Below are 26,575 nucleotides of genomic sequence, written 5' to 3' on the forward strand. Positions count from 1 at the left end.
TTCTTTTTTTTTTTAATATTTCTTTTGGGATTGAATAATTCTTCTTCTGTGGTATTATTTTTTCCTTTTTTTCTTATAATTCTTCACTCTTCTTCTTCAACGCTATTGTTGAGCGTATGCCAATTGAGCGAGTCAAGTTGGATCTCAATGATTATTCTACGTTTAGATTAATTCTTGTTGAGGATTGGTTGGGCTTGAATACACAAACAAGTTCTTTATTTCCATCTAGAAGGGCTAGTTGATTCGCTCCATGGGCTGGAACGAGGCCCAACTGTTTCACTTGGTTGGGTTGGGCTGAAAATGGCCACTCGATTTCTCAGGTCCATTAATCAATTCACTAAAAATCATAAACGTTGTATATTCTTTTCTAGAAGCTTCTCACTTTCGTCTTAAGCCAAAAAAAAAAAAAAAATTATATGTACATGATTTAAATATATAAATATATATTTATGTCGTGGCATATTTGACTTCACAAATGGATTTTCAAAGGCCAAAGCACTTATTCCCACCCAAGTAACAGTGAAATTACAATTCGTACCCATTAACTTTTAAAAATTCAAACACTCACCTACAATCAAATTTCCGTTAAAAATTTCAATTAGCGTTAGAGGTAAAATTATTATTTAACAAAAAATTAAAATTTCATCACAATTTTCTCTCTTATATTTAAAAACTTACATTTTACCTCTAACCCAAGGTTTGACAAGTGACAAAACCCTCCTAGGGTTTGTTTCTCTTCTTTCGGTGCTGATTTCTCTTTCCCCAACCTTTGGTCGTTCTCCCTTCTCCTTTCTCTCTTTATCTCTCCTCCGGTCTCTCTCCCTAGCCTCTCTGACCGTCTTCAGTTAGAGACGACTCAAATGAAGACGAGCAGTCTTTGTTTAAGACAAATCTGACGAAAAAAAAAATTATATGTACATGATTTAAATATATAAATATATATTTATGTCGTGGCATATTTGACTTCACAAATGGATTTTCAAAGGCCAAAGCACTTATTCTCACCCAAGTAACAGTAAAATTACAATTCTTACCCATTAACTTTTAAAAATTCAAACACTCATCTACAATCAAATTTCCGTTAAAAATTTCAATTAACGTTAGAGGTAAAATTATTATTTAATAAAAAATTAAAGTTTCATCACAATTTTCTCTCCTATATTTAAAAACTTACATTTTACCTCCAACCCAAGGTTTGACAAGTGACAAAACCCTCCTAGGGTTTGTTTCTCTTCTTTCGGTGCTGATTTCTCCTTCCCCAACCTTTGGTCATTCTCCCTTCTCCCTTCTCCATTCGCCCTTTATCTCTCCTCCGGTCCCTCTCCCTAGCCTCTCTGACCGTCTTCAGTTGGAGACGACTCAGATGAAGACGAGCAGTCTTCGTTTGAGACAAATCTAACGAAGACCGATTGTCTTTGTCTAAGAGATGAAAACGATGTGTTTTCATTTCAGACAAAGACCGCTCATCTTCGTCTCTAGCCGAAGACAGTTGGAGAGGCTAGGGAGAGAGACTAAAGAAGAGATAAGGGGGGGAAGGGAGGATAGTCGACGGCCAAGGAAGGAGAAATCGACACTGGAGGAAGAGAAACAAACCTTAGAGGGGGTTTTTGCCATTTTTTAAACCTTGGGTTAGAGATAAAATGTAAGTTTTTAAATATAAGGAAGGAAATTGTGATGAAACTTTAATTTTTTTGTTAAATGATGATTTTACCCTTAACGTTAATTGAAATTTTTAACAGAAAATTGATTATGGGTGGGTGTTTGGGTTTTTGAAAGTTAGTGGGTGGGAATAATTCTTTTGGCCGATTTTCATATTAGCCGCATTTCCAGGTTCTTCTTTTTGCCTTTCGTTGTGTTTGGACATCGTGTTCACATTTGCCATGCTTTGACTCTGATTGTTCGCACATGTGCGTCACCTCTCACGTATGACGCATCCGTAATTTACAAGGAAACGAGCCAATCCGTAAAAGTCCTTCGCTATAAATAAGGCTGGACGGGTCATTAAATTATTATTATAGTTCATAGTTTCATTATTATTCATTGCAAAATTATCAGAGTAAATGGCGGAAGAAGGACAGGTTATCGGTTGCCACACCGACGAGGCATGGAAGGAGCAGCTTCAGAAGGGACTCGACACCAAGAAATTGGTAATACGATAGTATTCTTGTTAGGTTTAGATTTTAATTTGATTCTTCGAAATAATTTCAGACGTGTTTAGGGTTTGTTAGGTTGCTATTTTCTCATACAATTGTATAATTATTTATTTCAATTTGACAGATTGTGGTGGACTTTATGGCGTCATGGTGTCCGCCGTGTCGGTTTATTGCGCCGATTTTGGCTGATTGGGCAAAGAAGATGCCGAATGTCATCTTCTTGAAGGTTGATGTTGATGAGTTGAAGGTAAACAAATCTAAATCAATTCATTATTATGTATGTTGAGTTATGTGAGCGGAAACTTTCATGAGATTGATGATACTGTTTGTAAAATTGCAGTCTGTTGCTGAAGATTGGGATGTGGAAGCCATGCCAACCTTTGTGTTGATGAAAGAAGGGAAGATTTTGGACAGGATTTTGGGAGCGAAGAAAGATGAATTGCAGCTGGCAATCACAAAGCATGCTACTACTGAAACTGAAGCTGAAGCTGCAACTGTAATTGCCAAAGCTTGATTGACGCAGGATCATGAAGGGCTTGATGAACTTATGTTAGTTTGATTATTAAGTGTCATGTTTTTGTTTGTGGTTAGTTTTGGCTTGCCTTTCATCTTTGTATGATTGAATATGTTGAATGGTCAGCTATGTCTGCTTATAAATTTATGATATTAGCCTATTGTCCTGTTAAGTTAATTTTATTGACATGCTCACAATCAGCAGAAATTTTGAGAACAATCATAACATCAAAACAGGGATGGATGCAAAGTGAGTTGATCCAAAATAAAGGTGGATTACGTTGGGTTAATCCTCGATAAAGTTTTAGCTCAAATTTGATTCGAATCAAGATAAACTAATTATATATTAAGGCTAGGTTATTCAAGTTGGCTATTTAGTGATGTTAAAGGAGAAAAAAAAACCACCTAAAAGACAAGTTACAATGTTACAACGCTGGTAAGACTTAACTCATATATCAAGTTCAAAGCTCGACAGATTAAAACTTATAAATTTGAGTTTGGCTCAATTCGCGCACACCCCAAACAGCCAAAAAGGCTCAACATAAATATGATTGTTCACCTTCATGACTAAGAAAGGGTAAGAAGATGTTTTACTCTTCAAAATATTTCTAATTTAGTAGAACACTTTATTAGCACAAGATCTAACTTAGTGATTTCCTTTAAAAATCACCTAAAAGACAGGTCACAGTGTTACAAGGCCAGTAAGACTTAAATCTTATGTCAAGTTCAATGAACTAAAACTTTAGTACAAGTTAAGCTCAACTTGCACACGCCCCAAATAGCGAAAGAAACTAACATAAATATAGTTGATCGAAAAAGGGCAAGATGTTTTCTTCTAGAAAACACTTATAATTTAGTAGAATACTATTAGCACAAGATTTAATGTTCATGCATTTACATCATAACATCACCATTTAGACAGTACAATTAAATTATATATATATATTTTTTAAATATACAATTAAATATATATCATTATATAATTAAATAATTTTAAATTAAGAATAAAATAACTCTTAATCATATAATAACACATTATCTATACACTAAATTGTGTACTCAAAAAAATGTTTATATAACATCGCTCATAGACCATAATATTGGTGCAACACTACTTGTTTGAACATTATTATTTTCATCACCATTTCCTTTTGGCTATAATACCGATATTTTTATAAATATATAAGCACCTAAACATTATTATTTTCATCATCATTACTTGTTTGAACACTACTTGTTTGACCATTGGCGTACTGCCTTTTCACAAGAGATATCTTTGATGCATCCCCTCCAAGTTCTTCAAAAACTACCAACAAATTTTTTGTTGGCTTCAGAAAGGACCTTGGAACATGATACCTGCAGAATCCAAACTTTAATTGATCTAAAAGTGAAATATATATATATATTGCATAATAGGTGATCAATCTAAAAGATTTCAGTGCATTATTAGTCATTATAGGGAAATACCATCGTTGGGTAGGTCGGCCACATCGACGCAGGCAATTTGTAGGGCGGTATGTCCCAGAATAGCTGCAAGTATTGCAGTCACCCTTTGCATAAGCCATCCAGTATCTTCCTAAACTCTCCCCATTTATCCACACTTGACCCTTTCCCATACTTCTCATGTCCAAAGCCAGTGGCTCATTTCCTGAAGGTGCATCAAAATATGCCTGCGAATTCCAGGCTGACATTTAGCTTCTAAAGATCAAAGCTACTTTTGTTGCCACTGTACCAATAATTTTGAAATCTCCTTTACCTTGTACCATGTCAAAGGTTGCTGGCCTTGAGTAGCTAGTGAAGCTTGAGTCCATTCAAAAGATGAAGCTTCATTTGGTGATACTAGATTCATTGCCTCCCCTTGTAGGCCAACCTGTTTAAGTAAAAATCTGTAAGATAAACTTCTGGCTCTGACAGGGCAGAGCAAGAACATATTGAAACAAATATAAAACTCATATGCACATTTTTTTACCTGGTATGACCATTTCTGCCACGTCAAGTCTCTATTTCCTTGGTCTAGACCCTGCAGCATAACTGGACCAAGGATTCCTGTTTCCCATGTTTCATAATGGAACCCGACATTCTACAATCAATCCACAATAGTAGTCAGCTAGTGAGACAACTTGATAGGCTTATGCCACACTGATGTAAACAATTAATAACTCAGTTCCTGCCCATGCTAATTGACTAAAAGAATAAAAGAATGAGCAAACAAGTTGCTCTTCCAACAATTGGTTTAGCTGTTACACATTCAAATAGATGGCAGAAGCTAACCGGTAATCCTACAGACATGCTGAGGAGTGCAATCTTATTTGTTCCAGCATGAAGGTTAACTGGCCCTGTAAATGTGAACTTTCTACTCTCCCTGCTACCGAAGGCTGAGCCTGTAGTAAAGCAGTATTATTGAATCTTTGAGCTTTTCCACAGCTGATATCAAGATTTAGTAGTTGTCTAGTTGACCAACTAGCACAACATATATGAGCTTTTTAGCTTCAGGAGGAAAGAGTCCAACAACAATACCTGAAAACTGTTCATTAATGAAAACATGAACAGCATGACCAGCTGATTCTATATTAAGAGTGGGCTTGTTTCCTCCTCGCAGAAATGATTCTGATGAACTAATGTCAACACTGGGATAATGCAAAGTAGAAAAGTTAAAATTAATAGCTAGAAACATGCACTAGACATGCTTTTGCATCCAGCAGCTTTTCAGAGTATATTGAGTTTATTTTGTTGGCATCAAGTTGCTTTTGAAAATCAGGAAAGTTGTTCAAAGATATTATATTGCACCAGGCTCACCTCGTCATATACCACAGGTAGTCACTAGTATCTCTAGTGACATTTACCTGCTCCAAGAGTCCAACAGTTGTTATTGTTGATCTTTGACCCAGAGAAGAAACATCTTCATCATAAGTCTCCCATGAAAGCAACTTAGAGTCAGCTGGCAACATTTGCATATGTTCCCTTTGAACTCCAACCTTCACAGCACAAGAAAACCATCTCAATGACTTGATTAGATCTTTTTTTTTTCCTTTTTTTGAAAATAAAAACCTTCAGAAAACATGCTTTTGAACTTGAACTGCAAGTTGGGTGTATTTTTTAAATGATTAGCCAGCAAGAATTTTACTTACTGTTGCAGTGTTAAATATGACATTCTTGCAATCAGGAAGGATGCTTATGGACCAAGGGGGCAAATTATAATGCCTGCCATTAAACATCACCATGGCAGGCGAGCTTGAATGGTAATTTGAGAGAAAAGCTGCACATCTTCCCTGCCCTGGAGAGAATACATGAGCCTGGAAGATGACCATAATTGAATAAGCATTGGCACTTGGAAGAACAGTCTTGTAAGTCCTGACATGACTTCTCTTACTACCAAAAACTAAAATAATTATTCAAACAAGAAAAGGCTGAATGGCTGACCTGGTGATAGGTTCCCAGTGAAGTCACAGTTGGATCTGAAGAAACTAAAGCATGTTCACATAGCTTAATAGCCTTGTGAAGCTCCTTGAGATGGCCATATTTAGGTTGCCTGATCAAACCTGTACATGTGCGGAATAGTGATAAGTTCCATAATCCAGGCTCACAAGCCTAAATTGTGAATTTAATGAAAACATCCTTTATATGAGAAGATGTCAATCACAAAAGAAATGATTTTTGTTTCTCACCATATTCATCAAGTGGAGCATCATAATCATAACTAGTGGTAATGAAAGGGCCTCCAGCAGTGCGCCCAAAGTTAGTTCCTCCATGATACTGTCGTAAGCCATTGCCATACACAATAAAGTAAATTTTAATGCTAACACAAGAGAACCTGTTTTAACAAGTGCTAACGAGGCAAGGTAACCAACCATGTAGTAGTTAATATATGAACCCCCCTTTTGTATAAAACGGGCAACTGCAAATGCCAAATCTTGAACTGGTCGTCGGTGAACAGGACCACCAAACTCTGTAAACCTTTATGATGTAAGAAAAAAGCTAGAAGGGATCAGAACACCGGATTTGAGGTTACCTAGGCAACTTCAAAGGTATGAGATAAGCAAATATTTACCAGCCACTCCAAGCCTCAGTCCACATTGTAGGCTTGTAAGGTTTGTTGGGAGTGAATGAATCGCAGTAAAAACCATTACACGCATTTATCTATTGCCAAGATTTGCAGAGCAAACTCAGAACTCCCATTTAAGAAAAGTTTGAGTGAAAACGTAAATATCAGCCAACTGAGAGAGACACAGCAAAGAAAGCTAACCACTGGATCTGGAGCATCATCTTCCTTGCACATCACCCATGGGACTCCTGTGTTCAATCCAACAGCCATCTTTGCAGCCCAATTTATGTATGCACGACCAGCAGTTCCAAGGGCCTTACTCTCTGGTCCATACTCATTCTCAATCTACATAAACGAAATTAAAACAACAAATTATGTATATTGTAAGTTACTTTAATAGTTCATAGTCCATACTGGCATCAAGCGCATAATCCTTGCTCTTTATCTTCACTTTCTTAAGAAACAAAAACAATAGCTAACCAATGCTAAAGTATACCATAAAGAAAAATAAGAACATCATTTTTCAGACATAAATTTCATAAGTGCATAAAATCAAGAATCCATACCTGCGAGAGGATAATGGGACCTCCCTGTGATGCAAATAAATTCTCATTTTTCATCATCTGTACAATTTTCTGGGTAAACCCTTGCATTGCCATCTTAAAACAAGAAAATGAATACATAGTCAAACTATAATCCAAACATCTTTACAACTTCCTCTGATTTTTACAATGTTAATTATTTCACAGAGGAAATGAAAGAGAAAAAAAATTAACCTTGAAAGGCCCATTATCAGTTCTAAAGCTGATACCAGGAACATACTTCAACCAAACAGGAAATCCTCTGTGCCAAACAGAGAGTGAATCAGTCAAACAGAACACTCAGACTAACAAAATACCAAAAGAAACAAAGATATACTACTCAGTAAAAAATATAGCAACAAAACTACCATACTATACACAGATCCAGGCAATAATATACATAAAAAATGTATTTGAAGAGTAGGTACCCGAAATTCCACTCAGCGCAAACATAAGGTCCAATTCGAAGATGAGCATATAGCCCTGCTTTCTGAATAGTCTTAATGAACCGTACCAGGTCGTTTCTTCCTTCGAAATTATACTGAGAATATCCAGAAAAGTGGAAAAAAAAAATACATATATTTTTATAGTGTAAAAATGAGAAACATAGGAAAGTAAGGATCCAGATTATTACATTGCCCGGAGAAGGCTCGTGCACATTCCAGAAAACATACGTGTCAATAACATCTAACCCTCCATCTTTAGCCTTCTGTATAAGATCTTCCCACATCTACACCCAAACACATCATAAAGAAACATTCAAAACAAAAAACAAAAAGGAAAAAAGAAAAGGACAATGGAAAATATGAAGTACTTCAGGTGTGCTTCTCGGATAGTGAATAGAACCGGAGATGAGGATCCTCCTCTGGCCATTGATGATAATGGCCTTCTTATCATAGGTCACGCTGCACTGTATCACTTCACTACCTATTACCAACAAAAACCAGATCAATAATAGCTTGGAAACTGAGCTAGTTTCCATGTCGCTCTTTCTCCTGCGACAATTTTGAGGGAGATTTTAAATAGTTATTGAAATGCAGTTGATCTGCCGCTGCTACTCTGCAACAAGCATTGATTTAATATTTTGCTGCTGCTACAGCTGCGAGTGACAGATACTCTCAAAAGCTTTCTATTTATATGGTGGACTGGTGAAGATGAAGCTTTAACCTCATATCCTTCTTCAATTATTAAAGTGTTTTCATTTTACCATTCTGAAATTTGAATTTGAAAACTCTGGTTTTAACGTTCTCACCATGGATATTACCATTTAGTCTTCCTGATTCGGTACAAAGCCAGGTAAAAATCGCGGAGTAAATCGTAATTTGACATTTATTTTACCCGGGCTAGCTCTTGATTGTTTTTTGAATTTTCTGAAGCTCAACACGGGCAAGAGGCGGGCAGTCGGGGCCAGCTGTAAAACTGAAATAGTAAAATTTAGTACGTGTATTAAATTAAAGACCCGTCCTGAACCTGATTTCTTCAACTTGAATTTATGTTGTTGGGTGGCAAAAAAGTAGTGGTTATCATTTGTTAAAAACAATTATTGTTTGTTTATTTTCCCTGCAATAGAAGCCAATTGAAGTGGGTCAAAACTGAAAGTATTAGACATAAAAAGCCCCCGTCAAATGTAATGTTTCATGCTTTTCACGATTTAGTACGGATGCCTCATGGTCCGCACAATTTCGACCCCAATGGGTTAAAACTTTGCCTTGTTCACATGTCACATGTACAAGTCCTTGCCCTTGGATTTACGATTCCAGTTCATGATGAGATGACAGACAAAATGTTGTCATCTTTCATGTCTCCATGTGTCTTTTCCGCTATCTTTTTTTCTCATGCTGATGTCTCTGTTACATTATAAATCTTTATTTCCCTCAAACTCTGGCTTAATATCCAGTAACATTTGATGCGATTTGGAGTAGGGATGAAAATTTTGTCACCTTTCTTATAATAATGGGAGATTTTCTCAATAAAAATAAAATTAGAGTTACATATAGATGATTAAAATTTTTACAATCAGATTATCCCATCTTTTGCATATCATTTAAATTCTTAAAAATTAAATTATCTTTGTACATATATTTAGATATTTAATAAATATTTCATTAATTTTTTAGTAGGATAAAAAGGAAAGATAAGAGAAATTTTCTTCGTAATGGACAAAGAGAAAAATTATTCTTGCGAAGATAGAAAGAAGGGAAGAAAAAAATTTTTCGAAGGAAGAGCATAAAAATTCTTCGTTATCCTTATATTTGAGACAAGACGATGATAGAAAAAATTTTTTGTATGAGTATAAAAAAGAAAATTAGGGTATTCATCTATTTTCCGCTTTGTTGGCATCTCTAAATTGGAACACAATATCAAGTTTTTCCTCATTGATTAAAAGAAGTATTAGATGTTTATATAAGCGTAAGAAAGAAAAATCTATTTTATATTTCTTCTAGGTTGGTTGGAGTTCCATCTATTTGATTTGGCCTCAAATTTAAACCCAATCATTTGTATTGAAATAACCTCATTTTTCTTCTATCGATAAAAGATGACAGGGCAGGCACCAAACCTTGTAACTCACGTGAAGTGTCGCTTGTGGAGATACAATAATTGAGCCAGAGTGAGTGTAAATATTCCCCTGTCCTGCCTTAAATAATGTTTTCATGAAGCAAAGGAAAAAAAAAAGGGGTTGACAGAAGACCAGCCAGAACCCTGAAACAGCGGGTCCTCGCATAAGTTAACTTGAATTTAGTGACCTCTTCGACAGAAGTCCACTACTCGTAGAGCAAGCTTCGAATCCATTGTTCTAACGGTAAATTATGTATAGAGAGATAAATTTAGTGTCCCTATAACTTTAAAAATTGTTCTGTGCGTGCAAGTTTTAAAATTTTTAATTTGCCATGTAATAGAATTATACTTTCTATGGGTGTTCTATTTAAACTTTAATTCAAGAGGGACATAGATAATGTAGTTGGTAACTAATCATGTAGCTTGTTGTTTATTTAGTATTGTTTTCATGAAATCCATAATCATTCAACATTAGATTTGTTAGCACATAATTAGCTCTCTCACGGTCGATTATTATATAATTGACACCAAACCCATTTGTAAAAGCTTATACCTAATACAAATTAAGGCCTGGGTGGCTGGCTAAGTACTAAGCAAGCATAATGGAAAAGTAACGCAGAGTTACTATTGTTGCTGGCACTGTTAAACCTAATTTTGTACTCGCATGAATGGACTGTACTGTATTGTTTATAATCCACTTGAATAAACTTTGAAAGAGACTGGCGAAAGATGAACAGATCCGGCTGGGTTTCACTGGACTCCTGGCATATAAAATTGACTCGATGTGAAAAAGTAACATCATTTCGAAATCAATTGAGTTGAGACGTGAACCAACTTTTGCAACATTAATGAAGACTGAGTTGGATTGAAAGTGACGAAAAGTGTGCAGTGAGCAGTAAGCAGGGGGACACCGTTCTTACGCCGTTTGTTTCTCTATACTAAGAAACAGCTGGAATGCCGTGACGCTAGATCTCCGTTCCGTTTACGTCGGTGAACCGGTTCAGCTGATCTAGATGTAATTGTCGTAACGCGTGATTAACAATTACCAAGATTGCTTATAGTGAAGTGGACGCGCCCTATGGATCACGTGGACTAGTTAAAGGGCCTTCTTTGAACTTGGATTTTTCAAGGATTGTAATGATTATTAAATAGAATTTGGTTGGCTGAGTCATGAATTATTTTGTTGTCTTTTTCTTCACTTTTACTCTTGCATCATTCGCATATACAAAGCGATTATAATATTGCCTGGGTGGGGACTTGCGAGGTTATGAATGCAATGAATGGAGGTGGCCAAGTACAGGACAACAGAGCAAGCAGGAACAAGAGGGAGCTCAAACTGTACCAGTGGATAAATATTTAATCACTTGACTACAAATTATGTCAAAGGCTGGTGCCGTCTGCCCGGTCGCTTGATCTTAGCACGGGCAAGGTTCACGTGCTGATCTGATGTGTATGCACAGCATGACCCGATGTAACGTGAATCACTATCGAGTCTTGTGATAGATGAGACTGTGAGGTTAGAAATTTAACAATTTGTTTGGATACCAATGATATGAATATTGAGCATTTGTGAAGTTTCTACCAGTGAAGGAATCATTTATTAATAATAAGAAGGGAAAAACTTCCAAATTTTTTATTAAAATTTGGTAGTAATAATTATTTGTTTTTTTAAAGTCCAGCCCTGTCTGATGATTTTTTTTAATTTTTATAAAGGGTTTGTTGTTCTTCTTTGAATCTGAATTCAAACTAACTTTAAATTATTCACACTGGACTCGCGGATTCACTCCTAATCACAAGTGATCCACAATCTCCTCCGTCCATCACCTTTGAAGCTACATAAGGGCCTCCCAGAGAGACCCATGGGCCTACTTGGTCGACCCATTAACTCATTGACCTGTCCTCCCCATCTTTGTCCATTTGGTAAATAATGGACAGTGTCCGGTACTTGTACAGTCACCGGCAACACAAGGTGGGTTTACAGTTTTCACGGTAGTCTCGCACTTTGGCTTCACTCAGTCAATTTCTTCTTCTGCAATCTCCAGAATATTGAAAATTGCTAACAAAAACGTGATGATGCCTTGCATTTCTGTAACAAAACCCCTGGTAGTTATTCCCAAAAACAAGACATTTTATATAAATTCTCAACAAAATCCATCAGGTCCTCACTTCCTTTTACCAAAAGGGGTGGGGGGGGGGGGGGGGGGGGGGGGGGGGGGGTGTGGGGGGTGGTGTTGGGGTGTGTGGTTGGGCTAGTATCCGCAAACACTCATTTAAACTACGTTTGTAGAAATGGACGTCTTTCTGAAGCCATAACAGTTCTGGACTCCATTGCCAAACAAGGCTCCAAGGTAAGAAGGAATACCTCTATTAACTTACCCCAACCATGCATTGATTTAAATGACGTTAAACTTGGCTGAAGTGTCCATTTAGTGTCAGAAATGGACGTGTTTGTTGAAACCAAGCTAGTCACTAGTCAGCATATATGCGAAATGCGGATGTTTTAATGATGCTTTTGAGGTTTTTCATGGAATGCATGAGAGGAATCTGTACACCTGGTCGGCGGTGATCGGGGCATGTTCGCTGGAGCAGAGATGGCGGGAAGTTGTCGAGCTTTTCTTTTTGATGATAATCGATGGTGTGTTTCCTGATGATTTTTTGTATCCAACAATATGCAAGCTTGTGGAAATGTGGGGACTTTGAAATGAGAAATTGATACATTGTTTAGTAACTAAATTTGGTATGACCTCTATTACGTGTGTTAGAAGTTCAATGTTGGTTGTGTATGTAAAATGTGGGAAAATGCGTTGGGTTGGGCGAGAAGGTTTTTAAAAGCATGGATGAGAGGAATAGTGTGGCTCGGAATTCTATGATATCAGGTCATTGCCAAATGGGTGAGAATGAAGAGGCTCGTATGTTATTTGATGAGATGTGTGAAGAGGGGATTGAACCAGGTCTTTTGACATGGAACATTTTGAATCGTATCTATAACCAATCAGGGCAATGTGATGCTGCAATGGAATTGATGAAGAAGATGGAGAGTTTGGGGATTAGTCCTGATGATTTTTATTGGACTTGTATGATTTCAGGGTTTCCTCAAAATGGAAGGACAAGCGAGGCTTGGATTTGTTTAACAGCTTAAGGAGATGTTTTTTGTTGGGGTTAACCCGAGTGAGGTTACCATTACAAGTGCAATTTCTGCCTGTACAGATTCAAAATTATTAGAAATTGGGTTGCAAATACATTCTGTTGCAGTTAGGATGGGCTTACTTGATGATGTGCTGGTTAGGAATTCACTCATTGCCATGTTATTCCAAGTGTGGGGTGTTAGAAGATGTTGAGCGCGTTTGACATGATCAAAGGGAAGATAATTACTCATTGAACTCAATGATTGGAGGATATTGCAAGCTGGCTACTGCAGCAAGGCCTAAAAACTCTTCATGAAAATGCAAGGATGGGTGTGACATATATTTGAGTGACTCAAAGTTATTGCACCATGTTAAAAATGGGCATTGTTCTTATGGCAATTTGTTAGAACTCATATTTACATTTCCTGCAAGAAGAGGAATCGAAGGGAGAAGAGTGGCTCAAAGGGTAGAACAGATGGCGCTTTCACAGGGACCAGGAACACAAAGATGAGAGTGAATGTGTCATGCATACAGAAGAATTGATGGCTATGTTATAGAGCATAAAAAGTAGAAGAAAAGTGGGAGACAAGGCACCTGAGAATTGACAGAAAATTTGAGAGGGATTGAAGGAGAGTGCTGGCCCCTCAAATGCCAAGCAACCATAGAATCTGATGTGAGAACTGTTTTATAGAATCCTATAATCGCTGGAATCTTAATGAGCTTTGATTATTTGTAATCTGATTTCAGTGTATTGAGACTGTTTCATTCACATATAATACATAGAGTATCCTTCCAAAAAATTCTTGTGTTTGCTGTGTGATTGTGTTGGGTTGAGAATTATATTGTGAGCGGGGAAATTATTGTGGAAGTGTGGTGAAATTGAGGTAGCGCAGAAACAGGGAAACTGTGAGGTGGAAGAAGTGTGCTCGGGGCCAACTCAATATCCAGGTACCTATCACAATTATTGGTAGAGTAGAACATATGAAATTGGCCGTAGTTCAGTTTCATTGATGAGTGGTTTATCCAGACATCAAATACCACCCAAGCTACCATCAATTTGGCGTCCTACTATAGTGAGCAGGCAAATTCCCTTGTAAGATTATTTTCTATGTTTTTTTTTTAACTGCATTGAATGGCTTTATTTAAGAGATTGTATTTTCTGCAGTTCAGGAAATGAGTGGGTATGCCAACTATGGTGGCGATGGGTTTGTCTATGGACTTGGAAATTACTGATAGCGAGATATCTTGAATAAAAGCCAAGGTTAAATTTAGTGGCAGGTATACCATTTTGTGGATTATTTATACCTGTTAAACCTTTTTGTTAATTATAAGACATAAAAAACAGATTTACAAGAAGAAGAAAAAGTTTTCCTTTAGCAAAACAGAAAAAAGGGATACCAACAGTAAACATCAAGAGAGGACTTCCTGTATAAAAGTAGGACATTCCAAAAATAAGAAAGCCCAAAAACAATGGCTTCCCAATTTTATACAAGGTAAAGTTATAATTTTCCTTTAACTGTTTATACTATTTTGGCCTACAATTGAGTTGGTTCACTGGTTAGACTAGCATTAATGTGATATTTTCTCAGCTAGTTACAGTATTTTGCAGGTGAGAATAGACTTCATGGTCCGGGCCCAAAAATTATAAGGCAAATCGTAGTTCTCTGTTGAACTGGCTATTGTGGAGTGATAAAATTCAGGTCTCTTGCCATAAAATTCATTAGTGAATTTGGATGTTAACAAAGGCTAGGACGGTAGCCAAAGCAGCAGACTGAATGGAGACTACTTGTGGTGGCATATTGCTTCAGAGTGAATTTTAAAGTTTCATACCGCATGAATTTTTAGTAGTTTCTGTGTATTGCTTTATCAGGACCACTACTGTGGTGGCATGAATTTTTTTTTTTAAAAATATATGTAAGTGACTCTTTCTGTCATTATGCAGTCAATTTGGAAAAATGATTGCTTATAGTGTCCAAATTGACTACCAGAGTGATTTGGGGCAAAACATTGTTCAAATTCAAATATTTATCTTGCTTCACTTGGTAGCTAGGAAGTTTAGTGGGGTATATTTGGTGACAAATGGCTGTTTCTTCTGTATCCTGATAAGCTTGGAGCAATGGAATTTCAAGTGGGAAGTGGCTGCCAGCTATTTTCTTCTTCTGTAGCCAAGGAAGATGCTTTGTGAAGGTCCATATTAGCTGGCAGCCGCAAACGATGCCTGTAAGTTGTACCGTATCATTAGAAAATTCACAAGAAGTCGTAGCATGAAGTATAGTGCAGAAAAAGTATAGCTTTTTATTCCATAGTAAGAGCCTTGTCAACTTGAAATATCTACTTCAGAAAAGTTCAGAGACGACATAAATACAGTCTTGATTTAGGCTCGTACAAAAGGAAAGTGATGTATTGCATGCTATAAAAGCCAATTTTTTGCAGAAAGCAGTTGTGTGATGATGTGCCTGGTAATGTCCTAGATTGAGTTTTGAAGATTCTGTTATGACGCAGTCTATACGTACAAACCAATACAAGAAAGAATGAAAGTGAATACCCTGGCTTTGTAAGGGTGCACACCAAGATTTTTATGCTAATTAGCTTCTCATATTCGAAATTTGGGCTGCAGAGGTCAGCCACTAGAATCCCGTATGTTAAATATTTGCTTTATAGAAGGCCAAACGACTATTTCCCACCCAAGGTATGCACTTTTGTCAAGTTTCCCCCTATTAATTTTGAAAATATCATTTACCTACCCGTGACCAGTTAAAATTAACAGTTTCAAAGGTAAAATCATCATTTTGTCTATATTATTAAAAATAAACTTAAATTTTATTTTATTTTCCCCCTTAAACCCTAAAAACTAACAATTTTTCCTAACCCAAGTTTTAAAAAACTACATTTTCCCCCTTAGGGTTTTCAATTTTCTGAGTTAGCTTTCCGGCGTCGTTTCTTCCTCGCAGGCGACCTCCAGGCCACTCCTCTTCCTCTTCGGCACGGCCTCCTTCCAGCAGTTGTCCTGAAAATTGTTGTCGACGAAGACAACTTGTCTTTTTCGAGACGAAGATGAGTCATTTTCGTCTCTGACAAAGACGAATCGTCTTCGTTGACGACGAAGACTCTTCTCGACGAAGAAGACTCGACGACTATGCCTAACATAATTGCCGGAAGGAGGCCACGTCGGAGAGGAAGAGGAGTCGCTTGGAGGTCGTCGAGAAGAGGAGTCGCCTGGAGGTTGTCGGAGAGAAAGAAACAGCACTGAAAAACTAACTCTGAAAAATTGAAAACCTTAAGGGGGAAAACGCTATTTTTTAAAACTTGGGTAGGAAAAATTGTTAGTTTTTAAAATTTTAGGGGGAAAAATGAGATAAATTTTTCAGAGGTTAGAGTTCCATTAAATTTAATTGGCCACGGGTGGGTAAATGGTATTTTCAAAGTTAATGGGGGGAAACTTGACAAAAGCGCATACTTTGGGTGGGAAATAGTCGTTTGGCCTTTATAGAATGCCTGTGACTTTTGTTTTTTTTTTTATTTTTGCTCCAAATATTTAAATAAACTTGTTTAGTCAATTGTATTCCTATTCTAAAGGAATTTGCTAGATGTGCCACGATTTTTAGGATTATGATCAGACTGACTTGTTTTATTTTCGTAACTTTACCAACTTTTAGTTTGTAAATCAGCTATATATATGACCTGACAGTTGAATAAAAAATATATCTCGACTGAAACATATCAATATTTTTTGGTGTTTTCTCTGTTGCATTAGCTCTATTCATCTTCATTCATTTTTTTGTTCTTCTTCTAAAACCAACACTATAATACAAAAGTGTGTCTGATAAGAATGGAACAAGTTATTCATCACATGAATTTGATGGGCTCCCAATTATCAAGACTTATCAAAGAAAAGGTAAAAAGGGAAATTTTATACTACCAGCTGTGATAACAACAATTAAAGATAATCATTAGTAAGATAAGTCCATGAAGCACGATGAAACACTTATAGAAGCTCATGATGTAGATAACTCAAAAGAGTGAGATAATGATAACTCAATGAAGGGAGACGAGACTCATCCAACAACTTATTCAACTATAAAAAGGAAACATAGCAAGGCAAAAGCATCATCAAGCATCACAAATACTTAGATAGGGAATTTGGGGCCTTTGGCCTAGGGACATTGGGTACTGTTCACCATAGTTCAAGTGTATTTATTCTAGTTTTATTAATAATAGGAAGAAAAAAACATCTTTAATTGTCTTTGAGAGGAGTTAATGCCTCTTGTTGTCAATATTACTTTCTTTCAATATTTATAAAATCTCTATATATTAATAAAACCAAAATAGGTTTCCATCAAATGATACTAAAGCGATGAGATCTTTGGCAAGGGAGAAGGCAAGCAATGCTTGGTGAGATCTTTGGCAATGGTGAATGCAAGCAATATTGGGAAGACAAACTCTTATAAAAAAAAACTATAGAAGTCACTGGTACCTAAACCACCTTGAGGGTAAGGTGGTTCTCAACAAGATGGATAATGACAGGATTTGGAAATAACTAATATAATAATAAATGTAATAATAGGATTATGAGAAGATTATATCATAATGAAATTGAAATAAAAATAAAGATTATGATAATATTATGATTTTGAGATAATTAAGAAATTTAATAAATTTAAATTATGATATGAGAGTATAAAAGGGGAATAGTTTGAGGAACAAGGGGAGGGAAAAAAATATGGTCTTTTGGGCAGCTTTACCTCTAACCACTTTCTTTCAATATTGATAAAATCACTATTTTCTTTAATCAAAGTGATGCAGAGATTCAATTTATTGTCTCAAAACTTATTCAAAGTTTTGTGAAAATGATCCCTGAAGAAGATTATAAACGCATATAAGGATCTGGAATAATCACAAAGTGCATTGAACTTTTCTGAAAAGATATACAGCTCTTTAAAGATGGTTCTCTGGGGGAACTAATTCTCTTCCTTTGCTTTCTGTCCCTTGGTAGTGGAAAACAGAATTAGCATCTTCTACAAAGTTCTGAAAACCATATTACAGTAAACTCCACTGAAAATCACACAGCCTTTTTGTATTGATAAATGCATGTCTAGTATTCCTCATTAGTTCATTGTAACATTTGCAAATTCCTCAAGCTTGTTTTCTTCCCCTTTACTTTTCTTAGTCTTCTTTCAATATAAGAAAACAAATGGTAAATACACTATTTTTTGTTACTTATATTTATTGTTTTGATAAAGCTTTACTAATATATGATAAATCACTTGGATGATTTTGGTACAGAGTTTGGAGGAAGGTGAGAAGAAACCAATAGCAGTTGGACCATGGGGAAGTCAAAGCGGCGTTCATTGGGATGATGGAGTTTATACAACAGTGAGGCAGCTGGTGATAACACATGGAGCTGGCATTGATTCCATCCAGATTGAATATGATAAGAAAGGAAGCCCAGTTTGGTCAGGTAAACATGGAGGAAATGGGGGCAGTAAGTTAGACAAGGTTAGTCACGCCTACCCTTAGCTTAATTTGGAAAAGGTTTTTTCCCCAAAAGTCAATATATGAAACATGAACTAGAATTAAATTGATAAACACTAAATTCCTAAACTACAATATCAACCATATATGTACAGGTTATGCTTGAGTACCCTGATGAGTTCCTAACTTCAGTCCATGGACACTATGGTAGCATAAACGATTGGGGAGTGGTGTGTGTCAGATCACTAACTTTCCAGAGTAACAGAAAAACATATGGACCGTTTGGAATTGAGCAAGGAACATATTTTTCCTTCCCAATGACTGGAGGCAAGATTGTCGGGTTCCACGGCAGGAGTGGCTGGTATTTAGATGCTATTGGAATATATCTAAAGCCTCTTCAGAATAAAAATTCCTCCAAAACTCTTGTTAAGTCACAAAGTTTTCTTACTAATGGATCTGATAAAGTTGGCTACTCACTTGTACAAGGGAGTGTGGGTGAAAGCTACGACATAGTTCTGGCTGTAAAGCAAAAGGATTCTTTTGGTGCCAATCACCTATCAACCATCCCCTCAAGGCAGAGTTCTAGTACTTCTACAGACTCCTCCAGCGATGATGATAACAAAACCAAAAATAATAAGGTAAAATTTGTATTTTCATAATGCTTTATTGGAAAAGATGGACAATATATTTCATGATCGTGTCTTATTGCAAAAAATTGTCAGTTATGGGGGATAATTTTGTTTCAGATGCGTGGAAATGACAACCTGCGTAGTGTGGACAAACTTCCCATAAAAGTGAATGGTGTATCATCATATGGACCCTGGGGTGGCAGTGGTGGAACGATGTTTGATGATGGAACTTTTACAGGTGTTAGACAAATTAATTTATCGCGCAATGTTGGGATTGTTTATATAAGAGTTTGCTATGATCGTGATGGGCAAGCTGTGTGGGGAAGCAAACATGGCGGCACTGGTGGATTTAGAAATGACAGGGTGACTTCAGCTCTATCAACTCTTAACATAGTTTACATTTTTTGATTTGAATATTGGTATGATGAGAAGTTCACTTACATTATCCTTACATATATTTTGGTGCACAATGGCAGGTGATCTTTGATTATCCATATGAAATATTAACACATATAACAGGCACCTATGGGCCTTTGATGTACATGGGACCAAATATCATCAAGTCACTTACCTTCCACACTACCAAAGGGAAGCATGGGCCATTTGGTGAAGAACAAGGACCCTCCTTCATCCACAAAATGAACGAAGGCAAAATTGTTGGATTCCATGGAAAAGAGGGTTTATTCTTGGATGCTATTGGTGTGCATATGAGGGAAGGAAAAGTAACACCGCAGTTGCATCCTGTTTCTAGTGCAATTAACCAAAGTGAAGGACCTATAGCCGAGATTGATAATCCTCAATGGTCTAACAAACTTCTAGTTGCAAAGCGAGGAGCAACCGAAGAAGTAAACGATGAATGATCATGTGAAATTTCGATTCTTAACATGAGCTATAAGATAAACTGAATTGTGTATATTGATTCTCAGGTTGCATGTGGGTTGATAAAAGAACCAGCTCCATTTGGACCAGGTCCTTGGGGTGGAGATGGAGGGAGACCATGGGATGATGGGGTATTTTCTGGAATTAAGCAAATATTTGTGACAAGAGCAGACGCTATTCACTCCATACAAATTGAGTATGATCGTAATGGACAATCCGTTTGGTCCATAAAACATGGAGGAAACGCAGGCTCTTTCACACACCGGGTACTAAATTTACCACATTACTCATCCATTATACATATATAGAACATATTTCCTTAATTTCTTGAATGAGGCTTGATCAATTATGATAAATATATTTCAGATAAAACTGGAGTACCCTCATGAAGTGCTGAATTGCCTGTCCGGGTACTATGGTCCAGTGAGTTCAGACGGTAAATCAAAAGTACTAAAGTCATTAACATTTTATACAAGCAGAGGGAAGTATGGTCCATTTGGTGAGGAAGTTGGAACATATTTCACTTCAACAACAACAGAGGGAAAGGTGGTTGGTTTCCATGGAAGGAGCAGCAACTACTTGGATGCCATTGGAGTCCATATGCAGCATTGGCTTGGAAATAACCAAAGAACCACCCGTTCTTTTTTCAAGTTTTTGAATTAAACCTGTATAAGTTTACTCACTATAATAAAACGTGTTCAATCCCATGCCCATTATGGGCCATCTGACTGTCAATCACTTGCATAATTAATATGAAATAAGTCAGTTTTAAATAATAATGGTGTCTGATTATGGCACAAATAAAACAATGTGCTCCCAAGGAATTCGGCCCACTGAAAGCATATAATGACCCAAATCAAGAGAAAAATGCGCGATGGGTAGATACTGGATATCTATGCACTTTCAAACATATATTTAATAAATCTATCATTAAATTTTGGAATCTATATAGATTTGTATTCAAAATTATAAATTAATGATGAATGAGAAATGAGTAAAATTATGTATGAATGCTTAGGGTTAGTTCAAGTTTGAGACCACCTTGTTTGAATTGACAATGTATTCACTGTAGAATAAGAAGAAAAATCGCTAGTGAAGAAGTAGAAAAAGCAAAGTTGCAACCATAAATAGTTCTTCTCAATGAGGAAAAAAAATTACAATCAAACAATATTATGTGTATCTAATTTTGAATATACTTTACTCTTAATTTAAAAAGATTTAATTATATAATACTGAAAATTGGATAAAAATAAACAAAATAACAACGTGTTTTTGGTATATAAGAAAAACCGGAAGACTTATTCCCACTTAAAGAATACTCTTTTCTCAAGTTTTCTCTCATTAATTTTAAAAAACTCAAATATCAACTCATTTATTAAATTTTACGGTTAGAGTTAAAAGGTAAAAATATTATTTAATTAAATATATTAATTAAATAATAATAAGTGAGTACTCAAATTTTTTGAAGTTTATGAAAGAAACTAAGGAAAAAAGTATACATTAGATGAAAATAAGTCCTTTGCCTACAAAAAAAAGGGGAAAAAAAAAGGAACTATGAGTGGTGGCAATTAGTCGTATCAACACCGCAAGTTGCCCCAGAACCTTGCATTCTAAGGTAGTGACGTGATTTGGCTGCTTAAATGTTGGTGAAAGCTCTGTAGACATAATTAGAGAAAAGATGTTTTAGCTGTTAAATTGTCAGATTCCATGGAGTTTCTGTGTGTAATCGGAATCAAGCTTAGCCATGGAATTCATGCATGGGACCCAAGTTTCAATTCGAAGATATTAATACTACCCTATTATTATCACCTTAATAATGCATCAAGATTTTGCTTTGGATTTTATTCCGGTTTGGCCTACCATCTCCATTAAGATAGAAAAGAACACTCTCATAAATATGACCCATCTCATCTTTTATTTTAGTGCTTAATTGAACTTGGAAGAAAATCAAAGTTGTTAATGTAAGATTTTATTTACATCAACTAAATAGGAATGATTCAATCTTAATGCTACCTGATATATGTATAAAGTATAAAAAATTGAATTAAAATTCTTTAGGGTTATAGGAATATTTGGAATTTTACTATACAAATTAAATCCCTGAAACTTTTGAAATTACCTTTATTAGAGGGGTTAATCTTCCACTTTAAAAATTTTTTTAAATGAAATCTTTTAACGAAAAAAACTATACTTTATTTGTTTTAGAGTAAGATCTAGTTAATATATAATAAGTTAATGAACTTTATCAAAACTCTAATAAGCCTAAAGGGTCATACTAATATTATTTATACAGAGTATAATCTTTAAATGTATTGAACTAATATTTATCGAACATTATCATTAAACTTTTTAATTACCCAGTTTTGTTAAACTGAAACAGTAATTAATGGTGAAAATTTCTAACAGTTAAACCATGGGCGGTAAGACCTAGAAAATGAACGTGAATGGCAGCTGTAAAGGAAGGCTGCCCATTAAGCTGATCTTGTGTTCTTGGAAGTTCTTGGCTGGCACTAATTGATGATCATAAATATGCATGAACCAGCCATGATCTTATTAGTAATTTCTCTACATCGATCTTTTCCCATTTGCCATAGATACGACATTTTTTCCTCTTACAGTTGTAATCTGCCGGTGCAATATGGAATCTTCAAACTGATGTGGCTCCTGAGGTGGGAAGAAAATCTAGGGTAAATCTTGTCAAAATTTGTCCTTTTCAATGTATTTTCTCATCTATCATGTCAAGATGCAGGGTTGTTTCTAAAAATAGGCAAATGTGATGCGGTTCAAACACATATGAAAGATCAAAAGTGTGCCCTTCGAATCCAACTGCATTGATGAGGCTGGTGAAAAGGTTTCTGTGTGTGGCTACAGTTGTAAATCTTAATAGAATTTTGACAAAGTTAGGCTGGCTTTTGTCATCATCAAGGCCATCTCCCAAATATTGTCACAATTGTTCTCCTAGTGGTGGACTTGTAGGGCAGTAGTGTTTAGAAAAGTACTCATTTAATTATGCGTTTTCTTTCTAATCAGTTGTAACCTTTACCAGACAACATATGGGATAAATCAGTTCTTGGTTTAGTATGATGTTCAGTTATTACTTTGTTTTGTTTTCTTCCAAACCCCTTTAATGGGGAAAGCCCAATCTTTTCCTTCACTACTCAAGATGAGCTGGCCCCAAACCCTACTTGACAGCAATTTCCAACCCTAGAACTGGACTGGACAAGAAGAGAAAAACTTTTGTTCATATTTGCTTTTGCATGTCAAATTATTGCTGGAAACAATTATAACTTGTACAACCTTGACCCGGATTCTCTTATAGATTATCCAAATTCAAGAAATGAAAATTTTCAAAGATATTTATAACAGTAATAAAGAAATTAGATTGATATCTAACTTTTTGAATAAAGTAAATTTAATAATAATTAAAATTTTATTTGTTTGTTAGTCTAGTTAAACAAAGTAAGAACGATTTATGAAGTAGAGTAATCTAATGTAATTCATATATGTCTTCTTGTGAAAGTGTTTAGGTATCTATCCACCAAATTTTGTATATATAAATTATATTGAAATATACGTAAAGAATGAAAGATCAAAATTCTTCTTCATCATGTAATCATCTCTATTTATAGTAAAATTTTCTTTATTGTTTGCCCATGATTTTTCTTGTATTGGGTTTTCCACGTAAATACTCTTTTTTTTATGTTACATTATTTGTGCATTTTGCCAATTGGTTTTTTTTTTTTTTGAGTTTCACAACATAATTACTATTTGAAATTCAAGGTAGGAAAAACCTTCAATATATTACCAGTATTGAACAATATATTAATTGTTTAATCAAAACATGCACACTAGCTAGCTCCTATATACACTTGTTCTTCTTGTATTTAACGGCACGCACAAAGTTGGAAGAAATAGTTTTGAAGATAAAACAAGCAAAGTTGGGACCATGGATGTGCCAGCATGATGCTAATGTAAAGAAAGAAGAAGGAAAAACAAACTTATAATAATGCTGGATGGGTACTGGAAGACAATTGAGGTTGAGCTGTAAATAAAAATATATAAGGAAAGCAACCTTTCTTCCTTCCCCACATTGCATGCACTACATATCTTCTTTTCATAAAGCCTAGTGGGTTTCTTTCTAGTAGTCAAGCTCATGATATAGCCTGTCTTATAATCTGGTAGAAAGAAGAAGAATCTAACACAGTGAATTATATATAAATCTATCTGTCAGACAGAAAAAGAGACTGATTCTCCTTACACTTAAACTTCTTAATTACCAGCTTTATTGAGATCTAATGGTCTCTCTCTCTCTCTCTCTCCCCCTCTATATATATATATATATATATATATAGATATATATTCCCTCTTGAATGCATTGCACTTAGAGAAAACTTTGCTTGTTAAAGTTGGGTTGTAAAACAAAAGAAAGACAAGATGATGGTATTTATATATATGTATGATAAAGAAAATTTTGAGTGAGAAAAAAGAAGGGACCGACCAGAAGCAAAGTTCCCGAAGGTTATTGAATGGCCAAAAACACTGAAAGAGAGAGCCAAATCTATGCATCAATCAACTCATATCTGCAACTACACAAGAAAATTATTCATTATTTTTGCTTTTGGATGCACGGACTGGTCCCTTTTTCTATTTTGAATAAATTTTTTAAAAAGAAACCAATTAATGAATATATGGCTAGCTATCTATCTATCTATCTAGCTAGCTATTTGTATCCTTCATATTGTGATGAATCGACCTATCATAATTAAGTTTCATGAATTTATTTAAATATGGAAAAAGAACTAGTGACTATACAAATCTCGGTGCTCCCTTTTGATTTGGTTTTATTCACATTTTTCTGTCACTTCAAAGTCTAATGATTCATCGAATATATGAGAATGATGTAGTGAAATCAATTCTAACGAATTGAAGCTATCAAGCAGCCAGCGGGAGCCACCAAAAAATGATGAAAGATAAGATTTCTATATGTGGATGTTATAAAGGGTAAGAAAATATCCATAATAACTAAGAATAACATCATAAATATTACAATGCCCCTTCCAAAATCTTTGATAATCTCTCATAAACATTTAATGTATATACTACTCACGATAAAAAGACTCCTAGTTTCTAAAACAAACCGAAAGCATAAGAGAGTGATTCATGTATATGAACGGTGTCTTTGTAAAAAAAAAAATTATATATATAAATAAATTTTATTAACTTATTTATATAAATTAAAATGGTAGTTTATGATTGGATGATATGATTGTTTATTTTTTCATTTATTTCAAAATTATTGTATAAATAAATTTGTACAATCTAATTATATATATAATATTTTTGTTGATAACCAAAGACCTCATCCGTATTAATTAGATGATTAAACTTAAAATACAATAATCAGACCTATAATTATTATACTAGATAAATCAAAGTTTTACAAACATAATAAAGATTCAAACCTAATATATATATATATATATATAATATTATTCTTTTATAAAATTCACTTTTCCACTATCGAGCACACAATTGGTAAATACCTGTCACCCAATTTTACTCTCATGGGTTCCTAAAAACCAATCTAAAGAGTAAGAAAAAATAAAATAAAATTATGGGTGCCAAATTTGGAATCGATCCTATGGCAAAATATTATCATTGACATGTATTCTCATTATAAGTCCAAGTAATAATGCTAAAAAAAATTGACTCTGATTAGGCATGAGATTAATCGAATGCCCATATATTTATTATATTGTACAAATTGAAACAAACCATCCTCGTGCTCTCGTCTCTGGAAATGGGTGTCATTGCCATTCACAGTTGACTCTCATTTACACAAACTACAAAGACACCAGCTAGCTAGCTGCTGCCTCCCCACCAAATTCTTTAAATGCCTTCTGTCAATCATACATTGATCAACTATTTTTTTTAATCGGATTATGATTCCTCCAAATCATACGTCTCCCAATTGTTTATATGACATATATAGAATATATTGCAAAATATTCTCAAACTCACCTCTACTTTGGACTCTTTGAGACGAATAAAAAAAAATACGGATTTGGATTTTCCAAGTCTCGTGTTACTTAAGATTTAACGCCTGTATTATCCTATTCTCTGCTAGCTATCAAATAAATTAAGCATTATAGAATCAAAATATGTTAACATTCTTTTTTGTTATATATATATATATATATATATATATATATATATATATATATATATATATATATATATATATATATATATAAAATCTTATTTGAATTAAATCATTATATTAAATCGAAATCAATCATATTGAGTAAGACAAATTTTGAGTCTAGTGATTAGCTTTATAATCACTGAATCAGTTAAGTCAAGAGTTTAATTTAAATATATTATTAAAAAAGAGTTAAACTCATATTCTTTTATACATAAAATCTCTACTTTTATCACTTAAATTTCATATCACTAATGCCTTGCTTGCTTCAACAAATTTTCAAAGGAAAAAGATAGGCTGTGGTTTGAATATGTAAGAGCCTCAAGTCAAGAAGTCAATAGGTTTGGCATTGGCAACAACAAGCAACCAATTATAGAGATTTAATTTTGTTTTTTTATGTTGTATGTTTCAAAAATGCATTAA

General features: G+C 35.0%; 3 protein-coding genes and 1 pseudogene across 3 annotated transcripts; 3 read left to right on the top strand and 1 right to left on the bottom strand.

The window, feature by feature from the left end:
• Positions 1–1,848: 1,848 nt before the first annotated feature.
• LOC123228895 (thioredoxin H-type-like) lies at positions 1,849–2,827 on the top strand. Its single transcript, XM_044654390.1, has 3 exons — positions 1,849–2,147; positions 2,278–2,400; positions 2,494–2,827. The coding sequence occupies exons 1-3, from the start codon at positions 2,061–2,063 to the stop codon at positions 2,665–2,667; spliced, it is 384 nt and encodes a 127-aa protein (XP_044510325.1). The 5' UTR covers positions 1,849–2,060; the 3' UTR covers positions 2,668–2,827.
• Positions 2,828–3,722: 895 nt separating this feature from the next.
• LOC123228884 (beta-galactosidase 5-like) lies at positions 3,723–8,442 on the bottom strand. The gene is made up of 18 exons (XM_044654376.1): positions 8,104–8,442; positions 7,924–8,019; positions 7,718–7,830; positions 7,485–7,551; positions 7,275–7,367; positions 6,910–7,053; positions 6,715–6,803; positions 6,515–6,620; positions 6,332–6,419; positions 6,087–6,205; positions 5,795–5,959; positions 5,463–5,641; positions 5,184–5,293; positions 4,938–5,047; positions 4,636–4,746; positions 4,423–4,536; positions 4,134–4,336; positions 3,723–4,022 (listed from the first exon to the last, which is right to left on the bottom strand). Exons 1-18 carry the CDS (start codon positions 8,269–8,271, stop codon positions 3,857–3,859), a joined length of 2,241 nt encoding a protein of 746 aa, XP_044510311.1. The 5' UTR covers positions 8,272–8,442; the 3' UTR covers positions 3,723–3,856.
• Positions 8,443–12,073: 3,631 nt separating this feature from the next.
• LOC123229613 lies at positions 12,074–15,008 on the top strand (annotated as a pseudogene).
• Positions 15,009–18,023: 3,015 nt separating this feature from the next.
• LOC123228886 (jacalin-related lectin 3-like) lies at positions 18,024–20,685 on the top strand. The gene is made up of 7 exons (XM_044654378.1): positions 18,024–18,164; positions 18,254–18,466; positions 18,598–19,080; positions 19,189–19,434; positions 19,548–19,916; positions 19,998–20,216; positions 20,317–20,685. The coding sequence occupies exons 1-7, from the start codon at positions 18,162–18,164 to the stop codon at positions 20,611–20,613; spliced, it is 1,830 nt and encodes a 609-aa protein (XP_044510313.1). The 5' UTR covers positions 18,024–18,161; the 3' UTR covers positions 20,614–20,685.
• Positions 20,686–26,575: the final 5,890 nt, after the last annotated feature.

The sequence above is a fragment of the Mangifera indica genome, chromosome 11 (genome assembly GCF_011075055.1).
Source record: "Mangifera indica cultivar Alphonso chromosome 11, CATAS_Mindica_2.1, whole genome shotgun sequence".
Classification (NCBI taxonomy): Eukaryota; Viridiplantae; Streptophyta; class Magnoliopsida; order Sapindales; family Anacardiaceae; genus Mangifera; species Mangifera indica.